Source organism: Ranitomeya imitator, chromosome 5, assembly GCF_032444005.1.
Source record: "Ranitomeya imitator isolate aRanImi1 chromosome 5, aRanImi1.pri, whole genome shotgun sequence".
Classification (NCBI taxonomy): Eukaryota; Metazoa; Chordata; class Amphibia; order Anura; family Dendrobatidae; genus Ranitomeya; species Ranitomeya imitator.
The window spans coordinates 83638520-83663260 of record NC_091286.1 but is presented as its reverse complement, the minus strand read 5'-3'; the positions used below and the strand labels follow the sequence as shown (position 1 = coordinate 83663260).

Here is a 24741-nt window from a genome sequence, read left to right as displayed (position 1 = left end):
TATTTGGACAGTGACACAATTTTCGCGAGTTGGGCTCTGCATGCCACCACATTGGATTTGAAATGAAACCTCTACAACAGAATTCAAGTGCAGATTGTAACGTTTAATTTGAAGGGTTGAACAAAAATATCTGATAGAAAATGTAGGAATTGTACACATTTCTTTACAAACACTCCACATTTTAGGAGGTCAAAAGTAATTGGACAAATAAACATAACCCAAACAAAATATTTTTATTTTCAATATTTTGTTGCAAATCCTTTGGAGGCAATCACTGCCTTAAGTCTGGAACCCATGGACATCACCAAACGCTGGGTTTCCTCCTTCTTAATGCTTTGCCAGGCCTTTACAGCCGCAGCCTTCAGGTCTTGCTTGTTTGTGGGTCTTTCCGTCTTAAGTCTGGATTTGAGCAAGTGAAATGCATGCTCAATTGGGTTTAGATCTGGAGATTGACTTGGCCATTGCAGAATGTTCCACTTTTTGGCACTCATGAACTCCTGGGTAGCTTTGGCTGTATGCTTGGGGTCATTGTCCATCTGTACTATGAAGCACCGTCCAATCAACTTTGCAGCATTTGGCTGAATCTGGGCTGAAAGTATATCCCGGTACACTTCAGAATTCATCCGGCTACTCTTGTCTGCTCTTATGTCATCAATAAACACAAGTGACCCAGTGCCATTGAAAGCCATGCATGCCCATGCCATCACGTTGCCTCCACCATGTTTTACAGAGGATGTGGTGTGCCTTGGATCATGTGCCGTTCCCTTTCTTCTCCAAACTTTTTTCTTCCCATCATTCTGGTACAGGTTGATCTTTGTCTCATCTGTCCATAGAATACTTTTCCAGAACTGAGCTGGCTTCTTGAGGTGTTTTTCTGCAAATTTAACTCTGGCCTGTCTATTTTTGGTATTGATGAATGGTTTGCATCTAGATGTGAACCCTTTGTATTTACTGTCATGGAGTCTTCTCTTTACTGTTGACTTAGAGACAGATACACCTACTTCACTGAGAGTGTTCTGGACTTCAGTTGATGTTGTGAACGGGTTCTTCTTCACCAAATTAAGTATGCGGTGATCATCCACCACTGTTGTCATCCGTGGACGCCCAGGCCTTTTTGAGTTCCCAAGCTCACCAGTCAATTCCTTTTTTCTCAGAATGTACCCAACTGTTGATTTTGCTACTCCAAGCATGTCTGCTATCTCTCTGATGGATTTTTTCTTTTTTTTCAGCCTCAGGATGTTCTGCTTCACCTCAATTGAGAGTTCCTTTGACCGCATGTTGTCTGCTCACAGCAACAGCTTCCAAATGCAAAACCACACACCTGGAATCCACCCCTGACCTTTTAACTACTTCATTGATTACAGGTTAATGAGGGAGACGCCTTCAGAGTTAATTGCAGCCCTTAGAGTCCATTGTCCAATTACTTTTGGTCCCTTGAAAAAGAGGACGCTATGCATTACAGAGCTATGATTCCTAAACCCTTTCTCCGATTTGGATGTGGAAACTATCATATTGCAGCTGGGAGTGTGCACTTTCAGCCCATATTACATATATAATTTTATTTCTGAACATGTTTTTGTAAACAGCTAAAATGACAAAACTTGTGTCACTGTCCAAATATTACTGGCCCTAACTGTATATAATTCCACATGTGTTAATTCATAGTTTTGATGCCTTCAGTGTGAATGTACAATTTTCATAGTCATGAAAATACAGAAAAATCTTTAAATGAGAAGGTGTGTCCAAAGTTTTGCTCTGTACTGTACAGTTTTATGAACAAAGATTCCATTAAATCCCTGATCTTTCTATGTTTAGGAGTCCTGTGGGTGGTGCTACTTAGTGATTTACAACTATTTCTGTACACACAGTAGGTGAAGCAAGTTTTTTCTATAAGGCCGGGATCACACATGCGAGGAACATGTCTGTGTCTTGCATGTGAAATCCAAGCTCTGGCGCCGGCACTGTGGAGCGGAGCGTGCGGCCGCATAGCAACAAATGGAGCAGCACGGTCCGCTCTGGAGTGCCGGCGCCAGAGCTTGGATTTCACATGCGAGACACGGACATGTTTCTCGCATGTGTGATCCCGGCCTAAGGGAAAAAGAATGGATTGGTTGGTGGCTCCGGCTAAAATATGCTTTGCGAAATGGGGTCCATTCATTGTTGGACTAAACACAGGATCTTCTAAAGATACCATAAAATGTAAACAAAAAAAAAAAGAAAAAAAAAGTGGACTTTCTCTTTAAGGTATGTGCACATGTTGTGGATTCGTTTGAGGATTTTTCCGTGCGGATTCGGAAAACGCCGCAGGTAAAACACCCTGCATTTTACCTGCCGGATTTACTGCGGATTTTGTGTGGAATTCGCCTGCGTTTTTACACCTGTGGATTCCTATTAAGGAATAGGTGTAAAATGCTGCGGAATCCGCACAAAGAATTGACATGCTGCGGAAAATACAACACAGCGTTTCCGCGCGGTATTTTCCGCTGCATGGGCACAGCGGATTTGGTTTTCCATAGCTTTACATGCTACTGTAAAATGCATGGAAAACTGCTGCAGATCCGCAGCATCAAATCCGCAACGTGTGCACATACTCTTAAAGAAGCCCTCCTATGAAAATATTTATTTAATAAAGAAATGTAATATAGTGTGTATGTGGTAATATACTCATCTACTGCCACATTCTCCGGTATCCAGAGCCATTCTGCTCCTCTTCTCAGTGACATCACCGCCCTTCATACTCGTCACACTGAGCGCCGTGTGACCTGGACGTGGCTTTTACAATATAAGTCTATGGAGAGTCAGACCGAGGCTTCACAAGTTTTCATTGTCAAAGAGATCGGGCATAGAGTGACCCGGAGAGTCTACAGAGCGGTGACGTCACTGAAAAGAGGGTAGTAGAGTATAGCGTGGCACAGCTGTGTCGGTGCTCAAGTGAGGTTTCCCACACCAGTAGATATAGTAAGTAAATAACTTGGCACTCAACTTGGTGAATTGTGGTAATCAAAAAACAGAAAATTTTATTACTTTAGAATAGCAGTCCAGTAGATTAGACGTTTCGGTCGAACATTGAGACCTTCTTCAGTAAAACCGACTGCTAGGATGAATGTGTATAAAACGGCACTTTTATGTGTATAACTGAATGGTCCTTGATTAGATCCAATAGGACCTGGATAATGACGGTAAATAGCCGAATAGAAGAATATCTGTACCTATCCACAGGAGATTTATGTGGTGGAAAACTAAGAATATCAGTACAAGGATACCGTACTGATAGGAGCCAATGTGTCCAGGTAATCCCAAAAGTAGGTGGGTCTCAATGGAGACAAATATAAGAAAATGGGAGCGAGAATATTTTCAGAAATATCTATGGTAGAAGGTATACAGGAGCAATCCATATATGGGTGCAGATATCAAGCAGCTCCAAGAAGGCGTAGGCTGAAGGGGTACATCAACGCGGTGTCCACAGATTCAACCAGCGGTGGACACCGCGTTGATGTACCCCTTCAGCCTACGCCTTCTTGGAGCTGCTTGATATCTGCACCCATATATGGATTGCTCCTGTATACCTTGTACCATAGATATTTCTGAAAATATTCTCGCTCCCATTTTCTTATATTTGTCTCCATTGAGACCCACCTACTTTTGGGATTACCTGGACACATTGGCTCCTATCAGTACGGTATCCTTGTACTGATATTCTTAGTTTTCCACCACATAAATCTCCTGTGGATAGGTACAGATATTCTTCTATTCGGCTATTTACCGTCATTATCCAGGTCCTATTGGATCTAATCAAGGACCATTCAGTTATACACATAAAAGTGCCGTTTATACACATTCATCCTAGCAGTCGGTTTTACTGAAGAAGGTCTCAATGTTCGACCGAAACGTCTAATCTACTGGACTGCTATTCTAAAGTAATACAATTTTCTGTTTTTTGATTACCACAATTCACCAAGTTGAGTGCCAAGTTATTTAGTCACTGAGAAGAGGAGCAGAACGGCGCGGGACACCGGAGTAGGTGGTGGTAGGGGAGTATATTAACACATGCACACTATATTATGAGCACATATACACAGATTTAAAAAAAATAAATAAATAGAAATCTTCATTGGAGGGTTTCTTTAAATTATAGGATTTTGTAATTTTTTTTAAGATATGAGTAACAGTAAATTCTTTAAAATGTGTCTGTTTTTTTTAGCTTCATTTTAGGTGCATAAACAAATAGCAGCTGAGCCCAGGGACTATTACTCACCTCATTTCCTGTTGTGCTTGCAGCCATGCAGAATGCTACAGTCAGGCACAGAAACGCCCCAAAAAAAGAGAGAAAAAGAAAAAAAGAAAAACTTGATTACTATCATCATTTCTTTGAAAACATGGTTTTGTCATTTACAAGCTGGGTTGGTTTTTCACCCTTGAATTTTACAGTTAACCATTTGCTTGTCAAACAAAAACACCCGAAACAAAAGTTACACTTGTATCGATTTCTTTAACATGACCATGCTGCAGTATGTATTGAGGCTTTTGAAAAAATTTGCCCTTCTGGTGTTTTTCCTGCTTTTGTTGCGTTAGGAGCTGGAATTTAAATGGATTGTTCATTTGACAACATGGAATGAAAAAAAAGAAAATGGTCCCAATTAAGAGGGTTGTTTTCAGGCAATTTTCCTTGTTGTCATGTCGCATTTGTGTTGACTTTTCTGCTCCAAATTGTTCAGAATGGTGCACATAGTTCATGGTTTTTGCACAAGGCGAAAACTCGATCTGATTTTTTGCGACATTTTAGCACAGAAAGTGGCATGTTGCCCAAAATGGCTAAAAATTTGCACCAAAACGTCACCAAAATCACTCCAAGGAAGGGAAAAGGAATTCATTTACGAGAAATTGAGACTTTTCGATAAGTCACAAATGATGGATAAGACGAAAATATGCGAAAAATCTAATCACAATGGCAAACTTAGAAAAATGGAAAGATAAATGGGGCACAAAAAAACCTCATCAAGGAACAGGGGAATATGCAAGAATGGGGCCCATTGTTTTAAAAATGAAAAAAATAACTTGACTGTGAAAAGTTGTGTGTGCATAAGTATTCACCCCCTTTGTTATGAAACCTGTAAATAAGACCTTGCCACCAATTAACTTTAGAAGCCCCATAATTATGAATCTGGTCCCTCTGTGCCCAAAGTGTCATATGAAGTCAATATAAATACCGATTTTGAAAGTCCCCGAGTCTATTACTCTACTAAACAAGCAACATGGAGCCCAATGAGCCCCCAGACGGGTCAGAGACAGCGCAGAAGTAGAGATCACGGATGGGATTTAAAAAAATATCAGAAACCTCAAACATTTTGTGGCACACGAGTAAATTCATTCTACATGTATTGAGTACATGATAACTGCACATATGTTCTCCTGATTTGCTTTTATAGGATCTGTGGTTCCAACCACATTCCACTTTGTTAAGGTTGTGGTCATAAATCAGCTGAGAACAAGTAAGAAAAAAGCAGATAAAAATGTTAGAAACTTTCCCATATGACCATAAGAAGCTCATTGATGGATTCTCAGTTAACTCATTCTGCAGCCAGCAACAGTCAGCGCAACACAGACGCAGCAGCTAGAGAAGGCAAATGGTGCAAAATTGTTAATGAACCCCAATTACAAAAAAGATTTTTAGCTAAAAGTTAAAAAAAATATCCTAAAGGTGGACAACCCCTTCAAGCTTTTTCACAACTATAACGAAATATAACAGCCAATTATTTTCCCATTTTACAGAACCATTTTTAACATATCCCTAAACAAATATGGTATTCTGATCAGGAGTGTTTGTATTTTTACTTATATTTCTAACCTCTCTTTTGCAACTACTTGACGCTACAGTCACATGATTTAGTCACAAGAAACTGCTTCGAAACGGACAGCAGGGATGTGACAGAAATCAACCGGCTCGCACAGACTGAGAAAATGCCCCAAATTGTGGGGACACAGATCGTTATACTGGATCAGAGCTTCTTTTTTGTAACAGTCGGAAGATGAAATTCTTAATAACAGGAGTCATCACTAGAGGGAGCCCTCTGTATATCTGTAGGTAACTAGCGCCCCTTGTGGTCTCCACAGGTAAACCAACAGCTCAACATTTGGCCACTCCATGACATGCTTTACATATGACCTGTTCAGTAACTTCAGTTTACTTGCCCCAGTACACCATAATAGAACTGTCTACCCATTAAAGCAGATCGGTCACCAGATTTCACATTGCACTTTATTAAGCAGATCTCTCAGACCTAATGAGGCTGGTGTACTTAAAGGGCTGGTCCGAAGGCAAAGTCATTTTGCTAATACTCTCTTTCCATTTGATACCATAACCTAAGCTATTTTCTAATATACCTGCTCTAAAAATTCCCTACACTACACTAACTAGCTGCTATTGTATTTTTTTTCCTTACTTTCTGTCTGATGACATTTAGTTTGAGAATCCCAGTGCATGATGGGATATTAAAACAAAGCATCATCAGAGGGCAGAGGCTGCAGTCCCTGCCGCAGCCCCTACCGCCTCCATGAAACAAAGAGTAATCAGTGAGGCTTGTTTCAGGGGCTGGTCTCTGCGCTGTCTCCTGTGCGCCGTCTCCTGTGCGTCGTCTCCTGTGCGCCGTCTCGTGTGTGCCGTCTCCTGTGCGTCGTCTCCTGTGCGTCGTCTCCTGTGCGCCGTCTCCTGTGCGCCGTCTCCTGTGCGTCGTTTCCTGTGCGCCGTCTCCTGTGCGCCGTCTCCTGTGCGTCGTTTCCTGTGCGCCGTCTCGTGTGTGCCGTCTCCTGTGCGTCGTCTCCTGTGCGCCGTCTCCTGTGCGCCGTCTCCTGTGCGTCGTTTCCTGTGCGCCGTCTCCTGTGCGCCGTCTCCTGTGCGTCGTTTCCTGTGCGCCGTCTCCTGTGCGCCGTCTCCTGTGCGTCGTCTCCTGTGCGCCGTCTCGTGTGTGCCGTCTCCTGTGCGTCGTCTCCTGTGCGCCGTCTCCTGTGCGCCGTCTCCTGTGCGTCGTTTCCTGTGCGCCGTCTCCTGTGCGCCGTCTCCTGTGCGTCGTTTCCTGTGCGCCGTCTCCTGTGCGCCGTCTCCTGTGCGCCGTCTCCTGTGCGCCGTCTCCTGTGCGCCGTCTCCTGTGCGCCGTCTCCTGTGCGCCGTCTCCTGTGCGCCGTCTCCTGTGCGCCGTCTCCTGTGCGTCGTCTCCTGTGCGCCGTCTCCTGTGCGCCGTCTCCTGTGCGCCGTCTCCTGTGCGCCGTCTGCTGTGCGCCGTCTCCTGTGCGCCGTCTCCTGTACGTTGCACAGGGCTGTGGAGTCAGAGTCGTGAAATCATAGTCGGCATAAAATGGACAGACTCCGATTTCTGCTGTAAAGGTTTTCAAAAGAATTTGGGAAAGTTACAAAATGTCTTCTAAATATTCTGTTCCTGATCGGAGGATCTCGGCTTTTCGTTGAGATGAATCTGTGCTGCACTTTACGTACATGCTAAGTAGTGAGAGACAGGACTGGGGAGCCGGAGTCAGGGAAATTGAGGAGTCAGAGTTTTGGCTTACCAACTCCACATCCCCGGAACTGTGCCCTGTCTCCTGTGAGCTGCGCCCAGCATCCACTCGGTCGTCTGTTTAGATGAACAGTGACGTGACGGGTCTCTGCCACATATTCTGACACCTCTCTGCTGCCAGCTTATTATTATTCATCTAAGTCAACAACAGAGTGGACACTCTGCACAGAGAACAGTGCAGAGGAGAAAAGGAACAGTGCAGGGACCAGGCCCCGAAACTAGCATCACTGATGACGCTTCGTTTCAGGGAAGGGAAGAGGCTGCAGCAGTGATGTCAGCCTCTGCCCTCTGATGATGCTTTGTCTGAGTATACCAGCATGCACTGGGATTCTCAAACTAAACGTCATCAGACAGGAAGTAGGGAAAAAATACAATAGCAGTTAGTTTAGCTGGGAAACAGCGCACCAAGCCTGACTGCTGAGGCTTGTACTGAGCAGAGTGAGATCTAAGCAGAGGAAGGAGGGACACTGAGGAGCAGTCAAATCAGGCTAAGTAGGTGACTGAGTTTACACAAAGGATTAGACACATTTTGCATCAACTCATTTTCCTTCTTGTAATTTTTAAAATGTTAAAAATGACATTTTTTTGCCTGAAATACAAAGGAAATGTGTCATGTTTTAACTTTAGGCCTTTTAGAGATCATTTAATCTTCAACTTGCTTAAAGCGAACCGGTCACCCGTTTGGCCAATACGAGTTACGGCCACTGCCTTTCAGGGCTTTTTTACAGCATTCTATAATGCTGTATATAAGCGCCCGATCCGACCTGCAAGAGAAGAAAAATAACTTTTAATTATACTCACCTACAGGGTGGTCCAGACCGATGGGTGTCGCAGGTCCTAATCCGGCGCCTCCCATCTTCTTATGATCGCTGCCCTCCTGCTTGCTTCATGGCTCCCCGGCGTCGCGCTCCTGCGCAGGCGCACTTATCTGCCCTGTTGAGGACAGAGCAAAGTACTGCAGTGCGCAGGTGCCGGGTAAGTTCAGTGAGGCCCAGCGCCTGCGCACTGCACGAATTTGCTCTGTCCTCAACAGGGCAGATAAGTGCGCCTGCGCAGGAGCGCAACGCCGGGGAGCCGTGAAGCAAGCAGGAGGACGGCATCGCAAGAAGATGGGAGGTGCCGGATCAGGACCTGCGACACCCATCGGACCAGACCGCCCCCAGGTGAGTATAATAAAACTTATTTTTCTTCCCTTGCAGGTCGGATCGGGGCTTATCTACAGCATTATAGAAAGCTGTAAATAAGTCCTGAAAGGCAGTGGCCGTAACTCGTATCGGCCAAACCTGGCGACAGGTTCCCTTTAACTATTCACGATAACAGTAATTTTGACCAGGGGTGCCAAAACTTTTACATGCCACTGTATGTACAACATTGAGAAATACGGTATATTATATAACTTTCAGACTTCCTAGCAGATGATTGTTAATCAAAGCAGATTAGCATAAATGGGTTTTATATTTTAATGCAAGTATACTGTATAATGAAGAATTATGCAACTTCCTATCATCCTCAAGACATATTTGCCATCAGTGGATGGGAGCAATATTTAGAGACCAAATACTTCTCGCACCTCAGAGGTATATACAGGTCCTTCTCAAAAAATTAGCATATAGTGTTAAATTTCATTATTTACCATAATGTAATGATTACAATTAAACTTTCATATATTATAGATTCATTATCCACCAACTGAAATTTGTCAGGTCTTTTATTGTTTTAATACTGATGATTTTGGCATACAACTCCTGATAACCCAAAAAACCTGTCTCAATAAATTAGCATATCAAGAAAAGGTTCTCTAAACGACCTATTACCCTAATCTTCTGAATCAACTAATTAACTCTAAACACATGCAAAAGATACCTGAGGCTTTTATAAACTCCCTGCCTGGTTCATTACTCAAAACCCCCATCATGGGTAAGACTAGCGACCTGACAGATGTCAAGAAGGCCATCATTGACACCCTCAAGCAAGAGGGTAAGACCCAGAAAGAAATTTCTCAACAAATAGGCTGTTCCCAGAGTGCTGTATCAAGGCACCTCAATGGTAAGTCTGTTGGAAGGAAACAATGTGGCAGAAAACGCTGTACAACGAGAAGAGGAGACCGGACCCTGAGGAAGATTGTGGAGAAGGACCGATTCCAGACCTTGGGGAACCTGAGGAAGCAGTGGACTGAGTCTGGTGTGGAAACATCCAGAGCCACCGTGCACAGGCGTGTGCAGGAAATGGGCTACAGGTGCCGCATTCCCCAGGTAAAGCCACTTTTGAACCATAAACAGCGGCAGAGGCGCCTGACCTGGGCTACAGAGAAGCAGCACTGGACTGTTGCTAAGTGGTCCCAAGTACTTTTTTCTGATGAAAGCAAATTTTGCATGTCATTCGGAAATCAAGGTGCCAGAGTCTGGAGGAAGACTGGGGAGAAGGAAATGCCAAAATGCCTGAAGTCCAGTGTCAAGTACCCACAGTCAGTGATGGTGTGGGGTGCCATGTCAGCTGCTGGTGTTGGTCCACTGTGTTTCATCAAGGGCAGGGTCAATGCAGCTAGCTATCAGGAGATTTTGGAGCACTTCATGCTTCCATCGGCTGAAATGCTTTATGGAGATGAAGATTTCATTTTTCAGCACGACCTGGCACCTGCTCACAGTGCCAAAACCACTGGTAAATGGTTTACTGACCATGGTATTACTGTGCTCAATTGGCCTGCCAACTCTCCTGACCTGAACCCCATAGAGAATCTGTGGGATATTGTGAAGAGAAAGTTGAGAGACGCAAGACCCAACACTCTGGATGAGCTTAAGGCCGCTATTGAAGCATCCTGGGCCTCCATAACATCTCAGCAGTGTCACAGGCTGATTGCCTCCATGCCACGCCGCATTGAAGCAGTCATTTCTGCCAAAGGATTCCCGACCAAGTATTGAGTGCATAACTGAACATTATTATTTGTTGGTTTTTTTGTTTGTTATTAAAAAACACTTTTATTTGATTGGATGGGTGAAATATGCTAATTTATTGAGACAGGTTTTTTGGGTTATCAGGAGTTGTATGCCAAAATCATCAGTATTAAAACAATAAAAGACCTGACAAATTTCAGTTGGTGGATAATGAATCTATAATATATGAAAGTTTAATTGTAATCATTACATTATGGTAAATAATGAAATTTAACACTATATGCTAATTTTTTGAGAAGGACCTGTACAATACACAGAATTTACCTGTGCATGATAACCACCTGCTAGATCACCAAGCATGTGTTTAGCCAAGTTATCAGTGCGCTCACCTCCCGATGCCAAAGTCACTGGATAAGCTTAATGTCCCCAACTCTTTCTCAGAATGCTCCACAAGGTTCTCTGGTCACACAATGCTCCGTATGGCACCGTGTTATACAGATTGCTTCCCATAGTTCCTCATCACACAGTCTGCTCCTCAGGGTACCCTGTGTTACACATACTGCTCTCCGTGGCTCGTGGCTCCCACAGACTATTCCCACGGGCCTTCATCTTTGTCACAGTCTGCTCCTCAGAGTACCCTGTGTTATACATACTGCTCTCCGTGGCTTGTGTCTCCCACAGACTATTCCCACGGGCCTTCATCTTTGTCACACAGTCTGCTCCTCAGGGTACCCTCTGTTACGCATACTGTTCTCCACAGCTCGTGTCTCCCATGGGCCTTCATCTTTACCACACAGTCTGCTCCTCAGGGTATCATCTGTTACACATACTGCTCTCCACAGCTTGTGTCTCCCACGGGCCTTCATCTTTGTCACAGTCTGCTCCTCAGAGTACCCTGTGTTACACATACTGCTCTCCGTGGCTCGTGGCTCCCACAGACTATTCCCACGGGCCTTCATCTTTGTCACAGTCTGCTTCTCAGAGTACCCTGTGTTACACATACTGCTCTCCACAGCTTGTGTCTCCCACGGGCCTTCATCTTTGTCACAGTCTGCTCCTCAGAGTACCCTGTGTTACACATACTGCTCTCCGTGGCTCGTGGCTCCCACAGACTATTCCCACGGACCTTCATCTTTGTCACAGTCTGCTCCTTAGGGTACCCTGTGTTATACATACTGCTCTCCGTGGCTCGTGGCTCCCACAGACTATTCCCACGGGCCTTCATTTTGTCACACAGTCTGCTCCTCAAGGTACCCTCTGTTACACATACTGTTCTCCACGGCTTGTGTCTCCCAGAGACTATTCCTCTGGACCCTAATCTTTGTCACATAGACTGCTCCTCGTGGTTCTCCCTCACAGACTGCCCCCATGAACTGATCTGAGACTGCTTTTTTATGTATCACTATCTCAGACCGCTTCCCGTGCCTGAGTTTCTTAATGACTCCTCCAGTGGTCCTTCATCTTTTTCACACAGACAGCAAACCATGTCCCTAAAAACACATTTATCCATAAAGGGAACCTGTCATTAGACTCATTCTGCCTAAACCACGGACAGTGTGACTCAGAGCCTGACTGCGAGATTGCAGGTATGGACAGACCTGTCAATCAACTTAAGTGGGACAGGGAGAAGCCGGCCGGCCGATGCACTGGACTAGTCAGGTCTCTCCCTATAGTGCCCAGCCAGCTTTTCAAACTATACTTTCTCCAAAACATCATAGTTTCAGAGTAAAACCCACCTGTATACAAGCGCACTGTCAGGCTCTGATTCATGCTGCCTGTGGTTCGGTCATCATGAATCTACTGACAGTTTCTCTTCAAGCTCTCACAGTTCTACCTCTGATCAAGTAGAGAACTTCATCAATGATCTGCCAGAAAATGGGGAGAGTTCCAGGAGGGTAAACAAAAGCACTTTCCCCAGTTGGGGGAGAGAGGAAGGACTTGGACACAATTCTGGCCACTGAATTCTACCTCCATCAAGAGAATGCCAAGAGTGTGCAAAGCAGTCATCAAAGCAAAAGGTGGCTACTTTGAAGAACCTAGAATATAAGACATAATTTCAGTTGTTTCACACTTTTTTGTTAAGTATATAATTCCACATATGTTAATTCATAGTTTTGATGCCTTCCGTGTGAATGTACAATTTTCATATGTTGAATATATAACTTGGTGCGCAGCTCGAAGACAGGAGGTGCTCAGGTAGGTTCCAACACCATAACCATATATGACAAAACCTGGCACTCAACTTTTATGTCTGAAGGAATATTTTATTGATCAGCAACAAGAAACGTTTCGGTCCCAAACAAAATGGACCTTCATCAGTCACTGAGAATATAAATAATGTACAAAAATCAAAATAACAAATCGAAATCAAAATTATAAATCAAACGTAAAATGAGGTATATACAAGCAACGACATCTGACAGATGGCAAGCTATAAATAGTATATAGACGCAATAACAAAATGGAACCGTCCAGTAGAGGCACAATGCTACCATAGTTAGTAAGTGGATAGGCAGAATAAGAAGGTGGTACTATACCGTGCTATTTGGCGTGTATTCAATAGAAGATGTGCTCCTATGGATAGGCAATATATCTGTAATAGGAAGGTAACCATAAGGGTAATGAATGGAGAGAGAGGTAGTGTGAGGCCTGACGATACATACCAGAGTGGTTGTGCTCCTATGGATAGGCAGTATATCTGTAATAGGAAAGTAACCATGAGGGTAATAACTAGAGAGAGAGGTAGTGTGAGGCCTGGCTATACATACCAATATGGCTGTCAAAAAGCGTATCTAATAGCTGACGTAGGCAATGTCCTATCTGGGTACGGAAATGCGGGAGATTACTGCGTGAATACTAACTAGACCCCATAATTTGAACAACCCTGGGAGCGTACATCTTACTTCATGGAGGAAGCCTTAGGACGCGGTGTCCACCGCTAGTCTGGACCTGATGCTAGGAGAACGCCAGGGCTACTGTGCGGTTACAGCGGTAAATACACCGCTGACCGGAAGTGGGCGTGTCCGGCGCGAGGTTAGCTCCGTCACCACAGACATGGTGGTGCGTTCCAGGAGGCAGACGTGTGCGTCTCACAGCTAGGGGGTGTGTCCAGCTGGGGTAGGAGGAGTGTACACTCTGTTACTGTGACGGTGGTAATGTGCAGCCAGGGAGCTCCCAGTATGAAACACAGTGTCGGGCAAGGAAGCTACATCTGCCCTAACATATGCATGGTGACAAGAAACATATGTTCTAATATATATTCTAATAAAGGCATCTATCCAAAGGGGTTTAAGTATAGCGTCGGTATGTACCAAAGGGAAGTATAAAGAAAAAGGAAAGTACTAGATAAATAATGGCTAAATGAAGGAGTCTCATGCAATGAGGTGGTAATATATTCTATAGGAATAAGTGGAAATGAAGACCTAGGCAAGACCACATATATAAACAGTTTAGTAAAGCTAAGTACGTGCAAGGCCGTGACTAAAGGCCAAGAGACATTTGCTTAAGTTGTAGTCGTGCTGGTGAGTGTAACCTTATGGTTACCTTCCTATTACAGATATATTGCCTATCCATAGGAGCACATCTTCTATTGAATACACGCCAAATAGCACGGTATAGTACCACCTTCTTATTCTGCCTATCCACTTACTAACTATGGCAGCATTGTGCCTCTACTGGACGGTTCCATTTTGTTATTGCGTCTATATACTATTTATAGCTTGCCATCTGTCAGATGTCGTTGCTTGTATATACCTCATTTTACGTTTGATTTATAATTTTGATTTCGATTTGTTATTTTGATTTTTGTACATTATTTATATTCTCAGTGACTGATGAAGGTCCATTTTGTTTGGGACCGAAACGTTTCTTGTTGCTGATCAATAAAATATTCCTTCAGACATAAAAGTTGAATGCCAGGTTTTGTCATATATGTACAATTTTCATAGTCATGAAAATACAGAAAAATCTTTAAATGAGAAGGTGTGTCCAAACTTTTGGTCTGTACTGCATATCCGTCTTTTTGATCGCGTGTTATTCCACTTTTTGTTCGGCGGTATGATGATAAAGCATTGTTTTTTGCCTAATTTTTTAATAATTTTTTTACGGTGTTCACTGAAGGGGTTAACTAGTGGGACAGTTTTATAGATCGGGTTGTTACGGACGCGGCGATACTAAATATGTGTACTTTAATTGCTTTTTTAACTCAAAGAAATTTATTTATTTGAACAATATTTATTTTATTTTTTTTTCTTTATTTAGGAATTTTTTAAAAATATTTTTACACATGATTTTTTTTTTATTTACATTTTTAATTAGTCCCAGGTTGGGACATCACTATATATCAGCGATCTGACAGGCAGTGCTGCAGGCTTGCCGGAGCACTCACCCAGGGGCGGTCCCGCTGCGGTCCGGTCCGATAGGCGTCGTGGTCTGGTCCGGGGCCTCCCATCTTCTCACGATGACGTCCTCTTCTTGTCTTCACGCTGCGGCTCCGGCGCAGACATACTTTGTCTGACCTGTTGAGGGCAGAGCAAAGTACTGCAGTGCGCAGGCGCCGGGAAAGGTCAGAGAGGACCGCCCCTGGGTGAGTATAATCTAACCTCTTTTTCTCATCTTTCAGGATACATCGGGGCTTATCTACAGCATTCCAGAATGCTGTAAATAAGCCCATGATGCTGGTGGGCTTAGCTCACCTTCGATTTTGGGGGTGACAGGTTCCCTTTAAGAAATGGGGCATGTGAACTTTTGATCATGGTCATTTGGATGTTATGGGTTGTCATTATGATTTAATAAGAGAAAACACAGAAGTCTGACAATAAATGGCTTCACCCAACCACTAACCATGAGTGGACAAAAAGTTTTGGTGTTATCATTCATATTCTCTGAAAAAAGGCTAAGAAAGCAAAGATTCTGCCAGGGTATGTAAACTTTTGAGTAGAACTGTACATATTACCCATGTTTATCTATACATTTAGTTCACGTGTTATTTCACTGTTATGTGTGTAACCACTCCCTAATCCTTGCTAAAAGGAAGTGTTGTAACATCCTGACTAATATGGACCCGTAGAAGCGCATGATCAGCGCGAAACGGCCGTAGTCCATCAGGCTCTTTCACCTGCTAAACTCCCCTGCCACCTAAACGATGCACTTTAACATGATGTCGATGTTATCCTAATTGTAGATTAAAGATATGTATCACTAAGGATCGGGTGAGTGTTTCATTTCTTTTTTATCCTTGTGTTATGTTTACAACTAAAGGTACCGTCACATTTAGCGACGCTGCAGCGATCTGGACAACGATCCCGATCGCTGCAGCGTCGCTGTTTGGTCGCTGGAGAGCTGTCATACAGACGGCTCTCCAGCGACCAACGATGCCGGTCCCCGGGTAACCAGGGTAAACATCGGGTTACTAAGCGCAGGGCCGCGCTTAGTAACCCGATGTTTACCCTGGTTAGCAGCGTAAACGTAAAAAAAAAAAAACACTACATACTTACATTCCGGTGTCTGTCCCCCGGCGCTGTGCTTCTCTGCACTGACTGTGAGCGCCAGCCGGAAAGCACAGCGGTGACGTCACCGCTGTGCTCTGCTTTCCGGCTGGCCGGCGCTCAGAGTGCAGAGAAGCAGAGCACCGGGGGACAGACACCAGAATGTAAGTACGGTATGTAGTGTTTGGTTTTTTTTACGTTTACGCTGGTAACCAGGGTAAACATCGGGTTACTAAGCGCGGCCCTGCGCTTAGTAACCCGATGTTTACCCTGGTTACCAGTGAAGACATCGCTGAATCGGCGTCACACACGCCGATTCAGCGATGTCTGCGGGAGTCCAGCGACGAAATAAAGTTCTGGACTTTCTGCTCCGACCAACGATGTCACAGCAGGGGCCTGATCGCTGCTGCCTGTCAAACACAACAATATCGCTATCCAGGACGCTGCAACGTCACGGATCGCTAGCGATATCGTTCAGTGTGACGGTACCTTTAGTGGATGCACCACCCCAAAGAGATCCTGAGAAATCAAATGAGGAATACAATGCGAGTGAGTCGGTCTAACAAGCAAGGACTAGCTGATGTAATTGGTGCCTAAGCTGCTGAAGTGAAATTGCATGGCTGTTCCTACCAAGCATAAAAGGAATTGTAAAATGGAGTTGGGTAGTAAAGCGAACTCTACATAGTTCAGTGTATTGTTTAGGGAGTGACAAAAAATAAGAAGAGAAGGGGATTTTTTCCCCGTGTGTACAATCCCAAACATGTTCTTCACAGCATGAAGAATGACGTACTGCATGTAACACGAGTGCGCTCATGACTTTGGTCTTCTCTAACACGTAGTAGGAGGGAGTAAACTTTAGGGACTCGTAAGGGGAATCCCTTAAATGTTGTCTGACAGTGTGGGAGTCACCAAGCATAAGTCTCACGCAAGACTAAAAACAGACAGGTCATACACAAAAAAGCAGAAGAAGATAAGGATCTGCAGCGAGCATGAGTAGCTATCAGTTAGCTGCCATGTGTGAAGTCAAACTTTTACACATTATCTTATTAGCTAGCATGTAGAAGATATTGCAGAAAAAGATATAATGGTTTAAGCAAAACTGAAACCTATTCATTAAAAATCAAAAAATGTCAAGCCCTCAAGGTATTCTAGATCTTTTCTTGCTGTCTTTCATAGAAGTCTTCTGTCCCTGCCCGAGTCACGAGACGGACGCACAGTTGCTTTGCTTTTTGTAAAGACCAGCGTATGTAGGCTGTTATCACTGATAACGTTACACACTTCTGTTTAAAGGACATGGTTTCCAAGTTTTCCCACTCTGAAGAATGAACCATTTTGCCGTTTACTACTTCTACTTCCTCTCCACTTCTGCTCTCGGTCAGGGTTCCTCTTTCTTTTCCAGTAATAAATGCACCAATAATGCACACTACCGCTATGACTTTGTCAGCACTGCTTCTGGTACTAGACGGAAACACTCTCCACACTTAAGTGAGGTTTTGAGTCTCATAAATATGCTATGAGCGTCAGCTATACTCCTGTGATGTGAGGGTCAGCTACGCTCCTGTGATAAATCTCTAAGTTAAAAAGTCCTGGTTATTTCACCAAAGTTTTAGTAATTTCAACGTTGCACACATCTATCACAAAAGCAAATATAAGAGACTGTAATATATCTTAAATTAGAGAAATATGCTTTCTACCTGTTAGCTGAATGAGGAAAAGCGCTTCTACCACCATTTATTAGCACTTTATCTCATCCCAGAGCAGGATTTAAAGCTACAGTACACCGCTCATTACTGCTGTATAATGTCCCCCATGCTGCTGTTTCTAAACATCTGTTACATAGTCAAAAAAGAGAGCAGGAATCCCTCTCTGTGCAGTGTAGGGGAGACATCAGAACAGCTAGTCTCAACTCACCAGCTCAGGGACAACTGAAAAGTAGAGAGAGAGCCTGTAAAAGGGAACATTTGTGAAAATTGCAGGACACATCATATAATGGCCACAAATTGTGTTATTCCTCATGTACACATACAGGACAGCTTTGCTTTACAGTTATTTTTGGAAATAAGATAACATTTTAGATTTAAACTCAGCAACACTACCTCTGTGAAAGCAAAAAATAGTGCAGCATTGGGCAGTGTAAAACCTAATGGAATATGCTTATTACAAAGCCATCTGCTGTACCGAAATATGGCTTTTATTGATGTGCAAATTAGCTTTGGAAGTGCACTTGTGGGCGTATTAGTGCAGTCTATGGCTTCCCTGCACTTCTCCCCACTTCTTGACTGACAGTGGAGAGCAGATGTGACATTACGCAGCAGAGCTTCTGTCGATGCTGCCAATCAAGAAGGGAGAAGCATAGACTGCAAGTGCACGGATACACCCACCAGTGAACTTGCAGACCTATTTGCATGTCAATAAAAGCTAAATTACGGCACAGTGCATGGCATTGTAACAGGCATCTTTGATAAAGCTTTATACTACCCGCACTGCCTCTGCTTGCATAGGAGTAGTGCTACTGACAGGTTTCCTTTATGCATCCTTTTTTACACTCCTTTCTAAAGTTAGATGTTTCTGAGGAAACTTTCCTGATCCGTTACAAGAAATAACACATCTAAGGGCCAATTCACATGTCCATCTCTTAGGCTTCTTTCACACTAGCGTCGGAATCTCCCCGTCGCAATGCGTCGGGGAGAGATTCCGACGCTAGCGTTTGCTGCATTGCACAATGGAGGCAGCGGATGCATTTTTCCGGCGCATCCGCTTCCCCATTGTAAGGTGCGGGGAGGTGGGGGCGGAGTTCCGGCCGCGCATGCGCGGTCGGAAAAAGCGGTCCGTCGGGAGAAAAAAACGTTACATGTAGGTTTTTTTTCTCCCGACGGTCCGCCAATGCACGACGCATTCGTCGCAAGACGGATGCGAAGTGTGCAAATCCGTCGCAAATGCGTCGTCAATAGAAGTGTATGGGGAAAAACCGCATCCTGCAAGCACTTTTGCTGGATGCGGTTTTTCTGCAAAACGACGCATTGTGACGGATTTAAAAAAACGCTAGTGTGAAAGTAGCCTTAGACATAAGTTTTGGGCTTACAAGACTTTCAGAAAAACATTGCATGTGTTGTGTGATTGTACACAGTTGTGACATAAATAGTCGATCAAGATGTAACTTATATAAGTGAAGTGACTTTACAGAGTGCCCACCATCAATATTAGGTACTACCTGACATGTCCTGCACATCCCAGAGAAGCCCACCTATCGTTAACAAAATGGTTCTGAAATATGGAGCTTGTCAGGTTGAAGAGCTCAGCTTCTGCCTCAGTGCGAGCACAGAGCGGGGTCATAGTCTATGAGCCTGTGCACACATTGGTGTAGGACCCCCCAATGATCAGCTGTTATATTACCAACCCCAGTTACGGCCATTTCAAAACGGTGTACGAGGGGGCGTGGCTTGCACGGGCTAGGGAGCAGACCTGTGTCTGGGTGGCTCCTGCTAGATCCCGTATAATTAGCTACTAATAGCCTACTTATTGGGACGAAATTGGTCTGAAAGCTATCTAAAGCTACCAAGATTAGGACAGAACGCTTGCAGAGCTACTTTTACAATGGATTACACAGCAAAAGGACACCTAAGCTCCAGCCGCGGCCTTGCTGCAGGCCCACATACTCAGGGGCCCAGAAAATCTCATCTAACTAAGCGTCCAGGCTTCAGCCCGGTCCCAGACACTGGAAGACCACCAGAGAAGCCCGCCACAGCATCAGCACTGAAATCTGCGGCTTATGGGGCTGCCGCTACTCAGACCGGAGCTACCTCCGTCTACAGGCCTGAAGCCGCAGCCTTTCCTAAGCAGACAGAGCCGAGGTACGGAGGAGAGGCCTTAACCCCGCCCACGACTCCGCCTACATTACATGCCAAACAAGCGGCCGAAGACACAAGACCCATCAGCGCCGCAGCGAAAAAGCAGGAGAGACCTACACAGGGGCGATCCCCGCCCGGAGACAAGCAGGACCCGGCACCCAGCTTTCCCGAGCAGGCACAGCGCCGGGGTCCTTACCGCGAGCCGCGACGCATGTACCGGCAGGGAAGAGAGGTGAGAGTGGCGCCGCGGCCCCGCCCATAACCCCGCCTACCTCGCGCGGCAATCCAGCGACACGGAGCTCCATAGCGGCAGCGGACCCTCCACTTATGATCGCTGCCCCGAAGTCCCCGAAGCCCCTGGCCGCAACCACACCGACCAGAGCAGCCGCAGGGAAGGGGCACAGAGATGCGGCTCCAACTATACAGGCGGGACCGAAAGTCAGAGGGAGCGCCAAGGCTCCGCCCACTACTCCGCCCACAGCCTGCCGCAAAATCACACCGAGAGCCAAAGACAGGGTCTCGGCTGTGAAAAACTCACCAGCCCGGTCCGCAGCACTCAGCGGCTTGGACGCTTTAACTGTGCACTCGCCGGAGGAGACTGAGAAGGGATACAGAGGTGAACAGGGGAGATCACTCGGACGGGGAAGGGATAGACAAGACGAGACTCCACCCCCAACTCCGCCCACTGACGACAGCTACTCAGCTTTCAACAGCTCTAATAATCAAGCTGTAACCTGTACACTAAGGCACGATGCCCCACCATTTACTCCACAGACTAGACCCCACCCACAGACAAAACCTCAACTCCAATGTGAGCAACTTGACCAAGAGAGGGAAGACCTCACACTAAATACACCTTGTTCATCAACCGGTTCAACGGAGACAATGACAACCAAAAAACCTCTTCTCAAAAGAGACTTTGACCATGTACTGGAACAACTCCGTGAATTATTAAAAGATGCTTTTGCAGAACATAAAATGGTCTTCAAACACCGTTTCTTCTTTGAATCACCCACCACTGACTCAGAGGGTACAGAGACTGCGTCCGAGTCCTACGTAAGAGACGCACTGTCATCTTTAGCAGAGAGCATCGGCTCCTCCTCTTCGGCCTCCTCCTCTAGATCCTCCCATAGTGATTGCACATCGCCCTTTCACGACCCATACCTACCATCTGAATGTTTATCCGACACCAGCGAAGAGGATCTTTCATACAGGAGCATGGATCTCACATACTCGGCCAGCTCAAGGTCCCCCTCTATACTGGAAACTAAAATTGACACTCTTCAAAAAGACTTAGACACCCTAAAAAGTAACATAACGAATCTCGAGGACCACAGAAGGAGAAATAATGTAAAAATAAGAGGAGTCCCTGAATCTATTAAACCGCCACAGCTGAAGAATTATATTCTCAAAATGATCCACAAATTCATACCTGAGGCCAGTGAACCGAACATCATTGAAAAAGTCTTTCGAATCAAAAGACCTGCGCTTCTTCCACAGGGCGTACCAAGAGACATTATCATCTCCTTCTTCCCTGCATGGATCAGGAACAAACTATTTGATCTCCCTTCCGACAAGAACTTCCAGCTTTCTTCATTTGGTCAACTATCTTTCTTCAGGGACCTATCCAGAGCCACCCTGAAGAAACGCAGAGACTTTGCACACATTACACAAGAACTCCGGAGGGCACACTTTTCATATTCGTGGTCCCCTTACTCCACTCTCACAATAAAACTTTTGTCGGGTAGCGTCCATGTCACAAACCCAGTGGAAGGCCTATCCTTTCTACAACAACACGGCCTAAACCCTCCGAGAATGCCCAAACAACATGTCCTTAAACCTGATAAAGCATACAATGTTTCTGAATAAAATGTAGTTTACCCCTCATACATCTTCTCCTACCTACACAACACTGTTATATCTAATAGGGGTCTTAATTCCCAATGATCAGCCTTAATCTTGAGCCAAATATTTTTTCGCCCACATAGCCACAGGTGCATCTTAGATGTTCCCTGTCATAAATCTCTACACACCATACAATAAGCAAAAATTTACATTAGGCTTTCACAATCTATTGTCTACCAGTTAACCACTACGGTATCAAATAATTAATGACATCTCCAACGTCTAATGCTTATCTTTTATGTATACAATGTTTGCTATTTTACTGTGTTTATTTTACTCATTTGTATGTTTGCCTATATCTCCCCCTATGTCAGGGGGATATTCCTTTCCTACCTCCACTCCCTCCTCCCCCTCTTTTTCCCCCCTCCCCTCCCCCTTTCACCCTTACCTGTTAAAGTTTAAAACCGAATAAAAAAATTTTGAAAGCAAAACGGTGTACGAAGCAGAATGGCTCCTCTCCAGACACGGTGTAGTGGCCACTGCAAAGAGGTGCAGCTCATCTCCGGTACAAGAGCCAGACCACCTCCGACCTCACACTGATCAACTGTCCTAAGCATAGGTCATCAATAACAAACCCCTTTAAGGATTTAGGTTAGATAAATATGCTGAGGATGAGAAATCCAAGAGCTCCGTAGTACTTATATTTCTCAAAAACACAAAATACACTTTCATTAACTTGGTAGAAATTACTTAGATTTAGAATGTAAGTCCGCAAAGACAGGGTCCTCTCCCCTCTGTACCAGTCTGTCACTGTAAATTTGTTTACTGTAAACGATATCTATAACCCTGTATGTAACCCCTTCTCATGTACAGCACCATGGAATTAATGGTGCTATATAAATAAATAATAATAATAATAATAATAATGGGGTTATTTAGATCAAATCTCTTTGGCTAGTGTTGAGGATAAGATTTTTTTTTAATTAGTAAACAAAGGGATGGATTTCACTGAGGTGCTATGGGGTTTTTTCAAGGCAATACCTGAGGGGGGTTATTTTTAAAGGTGTTGTCTCAACATATATAGCAACTATGTGAAAATTCTCAAAAACAACTTTTATTTCTTTACTAGATGGTGGCCCGATTCTAACGCATCGGGTATTCTAGAATATGCATGTCCACATAGTATATTGCCCAGCCGCATAGTATATTGTCCAGCCACGTAGTATATTGCCCAGTCACGTAGTATATAGCCCAGCGACGTAGTATATTGCCCAGCCACGTAGTATATTGCCCAGCCACGTAGTATATTGCCCAGTCACGTAGTATATTGCCCAGCCACGTAGTATATTGCCCAGCGACATAGTATATTGCCCAGCGACGTAGTATATTGCCCAGCCACGTAGTATATTGCCCAGCCACGTAGTATATTGCCCAGCCACGTAGTATATTGCCCAGCCACGTAGTATATTGCCCAGCCACGTGGTATATTGCCCAGCGACGTGGTATATTGCCCAGCCACGTAGTATATTGCCCAGCCACGTAGTATATTGCCCAGCGACGTAGTATATTGCCCAGCCACGTAGTATATTGCCCAGCCACGTAGTATATTGCCCAGTCACGTAGTATATAGCCCAGTCACGTAGTATATAGCCCAGCGACGTAGTATATTGCCCAGTCACGTAGTATATTGCCCAGCCACGTAGTATATTGCCCAGCCACGTAGTATATTGCCCAGCCACGTAGTATATTGCCCAGCGACGTAGTATATTGCCCAGTCACGTAGTATATTGCCCAGCGACGTAGTATATTGCCCAGCCACGTAGTATATTGCCCAGTCACGTAGTATATTGCCCAGCCACATAGTATATTGCCCAGTCACATAGTATACTGCCCAGCCACATAGTATACTGCCCAGCCACGTAGTATATTGCCCAGCCACGTAGTATATTACCCAGCCACGTAGTATATTGCCCAGTCACGTAGTATATTGCCCAGTCACGTAGTATATTGCCCAGTCACGTAGTATATTGCCCAGCCACATAGTATATTGCCCAGCCACATAGTATATTGCCCAGCCACGTAGTATATTGCCCAGCCACGTAGTATATTGCCCAGTCACGTAGTATATTGCCCAGCCACGTAGTATATTGCCCAGCACAGAGCCACGTAGTATAGAGACTTAAAAAAAAAAAAAAAAACATATACTCACCTTCCGAAGGCCCGTTGAAGTCCTGCTATACTCACCATCCGCCGCCTTTCCGCTCCTCGCCACACTCCCGGGACCGCTCCATTGCAAGCGGCAGCTTTCGGTCCCAGGGCTGGTGTGAGCAGGACCTATGATGACGTCGCGGTCACATGACCGTGACATCACGCAGGTCCTTGTCACACAGCAGCCCTGGGACTGGAAGCTAACGCTTGCAATGGAGCAGTCCCGGTAGCGTGGCGAGGAGCGGGAAAGGCGGCAGAGGGTGAGTATAGCAGGTTTTTTGTTTTTTTTTATTATTTTGAACATGACATTTTTACTATTGATGCTGCATAGGCAGCATCAATAGTAAATAGTTGGGGACACACAGGGTTAATGACAGGCAGCTGCCGAGACCAATCAGCGAATAACTGTGACAGAAGGACAGACAGACAGATGGAAGTGACCCTTAGACAATTACAGTATATATATTTCTTTATTCTTTATAAAATGTGAACACCTAGACAGACAAAAAATTGAGGTATTGATTTCTTGTACATACACTCACCCCATACATCCATGTGTTGATTTTGCTTAAAGGGAACCTGTCACCTGAATTTGGCGGGACTGGTTTTGGGTCATATGGGCGGAGTTTTCGGGTGTTTGATACACCCTTTCCTTACTCGCTGGCTGCATGCTGGCTGCAATATTGGATTGAAGTTCATTCTCTGTCCTCCATAGTACATGCCTGCACAAGGCAAGATTGCTTTGCGCAAGCATGTACTACGGAGGACATAGAATGAACTTCAATCCAATATTGCAGCCAGCATGCAGCCAGCAGGTAAGGAAAGGGTGAATCAAACACCCGAAAACTCCGCCCATATGACCCAAAACCAGTCCCGCCAAATTCAGGTGACAGAGTCC

General features: G+C 44.8%; 1 protein-coding gene across 2 annotated transcripts in view; it reads right to left on the bottom strand.

The window, feature by feature from the left end:
* Positions 1–24741, bottom strand: part of PUS10 (pseudouridine synthase 10) — a 131721-nt gene that overhangs the window by 63023 nt on the left and 43957 nt on the right. For both annotated transcript variants that reach the window (XM_069768897.1, XM_069768898.1), the window contains exon 5: positions 4256–4290. In XM_069768897.1, coding sequence (XP_069624998.1) covers positions 4256–4290 — 35 coding nt within the window. The remainder of the gene's footprint in view (positions 1–4255; positions 4291–24741) is intronic.